Source organism: Carassius auratus, unplaced genomic scaffold (assembly GCF_003368295.1).
Source record: "Carassius auratus strain Wakin unplaced genomic scaffold, ASM336829v1 scaf_tig00009729, whole genome shotgun sequence".
Classification (NCBI taxonomy): domain Eukaryota; kingdom Metazoa; phylum Chordata; class Actinopteri; order Cypriniformes; family Cyprinidae; genus Carassius; species Carassius auratus.
Genome location: NW_020524068.1, coordinates 58619 through 64618, shown reverse-complemented (window position 1 = coordinate 64618; position 6000 = coordinate 58619). Strand labels below are relative to the sequence as shown.

Here is a 6000-nt window from a genome sequence, read left to right as displayed (position 1 = left end):
CCCCATGAACTTTGTTGTCCCGCCTCCTCCCCTTCCCTGTTTTTTTTTTTTTATTTATTTGTCACCCTAACCCTGCCGTTGTGTATTCATGTTTGCCTTTGTTGTTATTTGTCATGTCTTGTTGGTTTTTGTCTCTGTCCCAGTCAGTCCTGTCCCACATTTGATGTTCCCTTGGGGAGCGTCTGGAAGCCGCTCCTTAAGGGAGGGTTTCTGTCATGATTCTGCCTTCATGTCCTGACTTTTCTCTAGTCTTGAGGCAAGATCATGACAGACCCGTGTTTTGTGTACAAGCACATGGCCTTGGCACATGGCCTTGGCACATGGCCTTGGCACATGGCCTTGGCACATGGCCTTGGCAGATGAGGTGTGTTCGACATCGACTGCGGCTGGATGCAACCGATCGGCGAGAGTAGCCGCGTGCAGGTGGGGAGGAGCTGCAAATGGAGATATGAAGCAGGACACGTTGTGGCTCCCGTAGTTTGCTGCAATTACGTCAGTCATGGCAGATCACGTGGCGATTGCTTACTTGATCGCGTTTAAATGTGTGTATAAGTGGTGTTTTGGGAAAAAAAAAAAAGTGGTGTTTTGGAAGGGTGCCTTCCAAAACAGGATACCATATTGGATATATACTTTATCAGTATGACATGGGTGTTTCTGCTTATACAAAATGATAAAAGTAACCTATAAAAAAATTCCCTGGTGGGTATGTGTTTTTTAAGAAGGTTTCAAGATTTACAGTGCCCTCCTGCTGAGCTTTTTAACATTTTAAACATAACACCACTGATTTTCATATACAGAAAAGCACAATTCTGTTGGATTTATATTGTGATTTAGACCAACTATTTGAAAGTGAACAGAATGTTGTCAAGTTAAGTTGAAGTTACAGCAAGTTGTTAGCAGTTTGCTAACCACATGCAGGTGAAGTATAAACACAGCTAAATAAACTAGAGAATATGAAGAAACCAAACAAATCGAGGAACATAATGTATTATGTATCATTTGTATAGGAGCATACATTTATGACCACATTAGATTGTATGCTTTTTAGATTAACATTTTAGTTCTTAAAAATGCTCATTTGAATAGGTTATGCTGCTGAATACTGTAAAAGGTCTGTATAAAAAAAAAAAATAATGCAAAATAAACATACACAAACTTTATATTAACAATAAAGTAAATACAGTAAAACAATATTTAATAAATATGATTTATAAGATGAAGACGACATAAAAACGTATTGAACTGTATTAAAAGTCCATATGAGAATTTCTGAAACTGAAGCCGACTCGCAATAAACTTGAAACGCACGTCATCGGTGTCATCAGTGAATCCAGCCAATCGTGGATCAGTTGTGTCGTCATCAGAACCTGTGCAGCCGCTCTTCAGAAGCTGCGCTGGCTGAGTTCTCCGGCTACTCTCGAATCGCTCTCGTGGTACTTTGACGGCACACGTCACAGTCACGTGGCGTCAGCGCTGTATCAAGTCGGACAAAATTTCTAACCGGCATGCACTGCTTCAAGTCAGCCGTCGATCGGTTTGCGCAAAACTGCATGAAGTCGAACAAGCCTATGGCCTTGTCACATGGCCTTGTCACATGGCCTTGTGCTTGTGTTGTCTTGTTCCCTTGCCCCGCCCTCCTTGTTATCCTACTCTTGGCGTGATTGCCGTATCTGTGCCACCTGTTGTGTCTTAATTAGTTCCCCTATTTAGATCCCCTAGTGTGCTCTGTCTTTTGTCGGTTCATTGTTTCTACAGATGTGTCTCCATATGTGTTTCTACTTGTCAGCCTCGTGAGAGAGTGTATCCTTGTCACCCCTTTGAGAAGTCTTTGTATATCCGTGAGTGTTTATTTGTAGTTAGTGTTCTAGTGTTTTGAGTCTTTTTTTATCATGTCAACCTAGTCTTGTTAAGTTATTTTGAATCTGCCCTAGTCCTTGTTTTCCCCCTCGTGGGTTTTGTTTTCCCCTTTTTGTATCTAATAAACCCTGTGTGTTGTGATCCCTGTCTGCATTTGAGTTCCTCCTTGCCAAACCCTTGACAGTCAGCGTTGCCCAAGTTCACACTATTCATCCACTGGATTATAATGCTAACGGCTAATCTTTGAGGCTAGTGGCTTTAGCATAGACTTCAATGTAAATGCAATGGTTTCGTTAGCTTAGCAACACCGTGGAGTTTGTTTACACTAGAGTTGATGCACTGCGCGTGCACAGTTCAGAGTTGCTCCGCCAGTACGTTAAGGCTTCCGGGTCATGGTCGTCACTATGGCAACCAAAACGCACTCTAGTGGATAACGTTAGCACATGAATCTTGCATTGTTGCAAATACAGTTAAGCATGTAACATGAAATGTCGGCTCATTTCAACACTATACAAACAACAACACCGCTTTTAGTTGGTTTTGCGACGTGGCACTTAAACTCTCAGTTTGTATAGTGTTAAATTTATCTTAATTCAAATAGCAGCTTCCTGCTGTAGTTAAGGGGACGCAGTGCTATCAATCTCAGCAATCTGAATCTACGTGCCAGTTTTTCTGGACATAAACATAAGTTTTCCTTCGCTGTTGGTACACAGTTAAAATTTACTTGATCAAGCTTTTAAAACACTTCCATTCAAATTACTCTCGGACAAACGCAGTGTTACGCGAGATTGCATTCACTTTGTGAACAGACACAAACGGGCAAACATTATTCTCTAATGTTTAACGGTAACTTGGAGTCAAATATCAAATTTGATTCGGCAGTGGAACACACACTGGCAATCAAACAATATGAATACGGGGGCTTTGATAAATAGATTGAGGAACACGCTCAAAACTATTCTTTATTCACTGATTTATAGGGTTGTGCAGATGGACGATATCATCGTCCATCGTGATGGCTGACTGATATCACGATGGAGAGACACCATCGTGATGCCACACCCCCGCCCCGCTGCGAGTCGACACCATAGACTGTAAAAAATACACACACTAATCCTAGTTTCATCTATAGACTATAGTTAATCTAAAATCTTTGCAGGAATTGCTCTGTAAATTAAATTGAGAATATTACTAATACATATATGCTATTTTAAATACTCACTGTAGTCTATGCCATAGACGTTGACATGTGTTAGTATGTGAAAATACGGTGTGAGGCATTTGATCTTGACATTGTTAGAATCTTGTCTTTTTTTGCATGTTAAACACTGTACATTTATTTTACATTTTTATTTTGTACAAGAAAACAGGCCTTATTAATGAATTATAAGTATCCTATTGTAGTGTCTCGGGAGATCGTGCTCATTGTTACATAGATGTGTGGCTTTACTGCACTGAAGCGGCAGTTTAAACACAGAATTCAGCGAACGTCAATTAACTTTTGTCTGGTTAATAAATACCTTTAAAGACAATTTTCCTTGGCCATGATGTCAAATCAAACGAAAGAATGAAGGTAATTCAGATAACACAAATTTATTAAAACACAGAAGAACAACAAAGAACAACAAAACGGGAACAACAATCAGACCGAAACGCAGGATTTACATACATAGACCATGTTTAAATTTCGATGTTTCTGGCCAGAAATACCAACATGTTCACTTTGTCTGGTTTCAATAAGCTGCGAATTGGAGTAACTACACTCCCCACTGTGCTGAAGACCCGCTCTGAAGGAGTACTGGTAGCACATATGCACAGATATTTCCGTGCTAATCTGGCCATGAACGGAAACCTTTTTTCGTTCGTTTTCCACCAAGTCAGTGGGTCCTCTTCCCCATCGATGGCCATTTCCTGCAGGTAAATGGTCATTTCTGACTCGACCTTTTGCTCATCAGTGAGCTTGGCTGCAGCTGCTGTGGCTGTTCTCTTCGCAAGAAGGCTGCCTAAAGACCACTTTTTTTTCTTAGGCACGGTGGCGACGCCGGCATCTGGTTCGTCTACATCTTCTCCAGCATGTGAGGGACCTGGTGTTGGCCTTGGCAGCGACAGATCAATCTCTCTCACAGTCTCTTCCATTATTTCAGATTTTGTAGAATGAAGTTCTGGAGGTTTCATATGTTCCCCTCGGTACCTTGGGTCGAGCAGCGTTGCTTTACGCATCATCCTCTGGATGGTGTCATCACCATATCTGCCTTCCATCTGCTCCAGGATGACACGCTTCAGGTCGGCTGTCAGTTTGGAATCATCACCTGACTCCTCCAGCACACCTTCTAAATGGGCCAACATGGGCAGCAGTGAGGACACCGTTACGTAATTTTCTCCAGAGAGAATGTCCGTGAAGTCCGCTACTGGCTTCAGCGTGTTGTTCACAGATTCCAGAACAGTCATGTCTTGCCATGTCAGCTGGGGGAGTGGGCGGCGGCTTTTGTCTTGGGCAAACACACGTTTGATGGCTTGCTCCTGCTCCAGAATTCTCTCCACCATTTGCTGTTTTGAGCCCCATCGTGTTGCACAGTCCTGTCAGTAAAGACGCAGTAAATAATAAAATACATAATAAATAATTTAAACGATCATGTTTTTTTTTTTTTTTTTTAAATAGTTTTTAAATAATTTGCTCGTTGTTAGATAACGGTTAAAAAAATTACCGTGATCAGTGAGTGCTCAGGGAGTTTCATTTCCACTTGTGCTTTCTGCAGTTCACGTCGCCAGCTGTGCGAAAACGCAGTGTTGACTGCCCGGCAAACCCTGAAAGCTCGGTCTGTGCTGGCCCTCTGTTGCGCAAGCGAGTTGTTTATGGCCAGGTTCAAGTTGTGCCCAAAGCAACTTAACCATGGCCATTTCAACTGCCGGATGGCTGCAACAATATTCGCCCCATTGTCGGTAGTTATACAGGCAATTTGTTTCTCTTGTAGTTTCCAGTCATTTATTGCCTCGCGCAGTGCTTCTTCCAAATTATCTGCTGTATGGCTCTCGGGCATGAAACAAGTTTGTAAGCATTTGGACTGCAGTGTCCACTCTTTATTTATATAATGCGCTGTCACTGACATGTAGGGCATCATATTACAGCTGGACCACATGTCCGTTGTCATGGCCAAATATTCTACATCACCCAGCTCTTTCGTGATGTTACTTCTAACCTCGTTGAAAAGGTTTGGGATATCCGTCTTTGAGAAATATTTCCGACCTGGCAGCTCATACTGTTTATCAAAGGTATGCAGCATGGCCTTGAACGACGGCTTCTCCACTGTATTGAACGAAACCATTTCTTTGGCCAGGAAGCGAGTTACCGCATCTGTCAACTGCCTCCATCTGTCACTGTCGGTTTTATATTTAGTGCCTTTTGCAAAAGCCCCAGTTATCGTCTGCTGACCCTGGCTAGCTTTTTTGCTAGTTCCAGCACGTGCAGGCAAGGTGGCATATTCTGCTGGATGGCGAACACGCAAGTGGTCATGAAGATTGGTCGTCTGCCCATCTTTTGCGCGGATGACACATGAGCAGATCTTGCACACAGCTTCAGTCAGGTCCCTTGGCTGCCCTCTCTCATCAGGTCTAAATCCAAAAAAATGCCATATAGGCTAAGTAGTACCCTTCTTAGCAACCAATACCAACGCCATTGTATCAACTCTTTAAGTGGAAGGACGCTACTTTCTCCCCCTCACGTGCAACCTATTGGAAAGCCCGGATGACGAAATTATAGTTTTTAAGAAGAAAAAAAAATATTTATGTAAAAAGATATATTCAAAATTGCACAACTATTCTTAAGTGTAGGACGCTACTTTTTTCCCCTTACGTGCAACCTATTGGAAATCGCGGATGAGTCATTAGTTGGGAAATAATATAAATAAAGTAATAAAGTAAAATAACGAATAATAATTATATAATAACGAAAAATTAACCCCCCCCCACCCGGAAGATATCATCATCCATCCCGATGTTTTACTGTTTAACATCGTCAACTGCCAATTTAAGGGACATCGCCCAACCCTACCGATTTATATCCCTTTTGAAACACTCCGTTCCGTTCAGCAAACAGTGACTGAGATAGCGTTTGAGACACTGGAACACGCAGTGAAATCAAATCAG

At 42.1% G+C, this 6000-nt stretch overlaps 1 protein-coding gene across 1 annotated transcript; it reads right to left on the bottom strand.

Annotated features, from left to right (window-relative positions):
* Positions 1–3142: 3142 nt before the first annotated feature.
* On the bottom strand, positions 3143–5623 carry LOC113072649 (zinc finger BED domain-containing protein 1-like). Its single transcript, XM_026245626.1, has 2 exons — positions 4563–5623; positions 3143–4434 (listed from the first exon to the last, which is right to left on the bottom strand). Exons 1-2 carry the CDS (start codon positions 5178–5180, stop codon positions 3538–3540), a joined length of 1515 nt encoding a protein of 504 aa, XP_026101411.1. The 5' UTR covers positions 5181–5623; the 3' UTR covers positions 3143–3537.
* Positions 5624–6000: the final 377 nt, after the last annotated feature.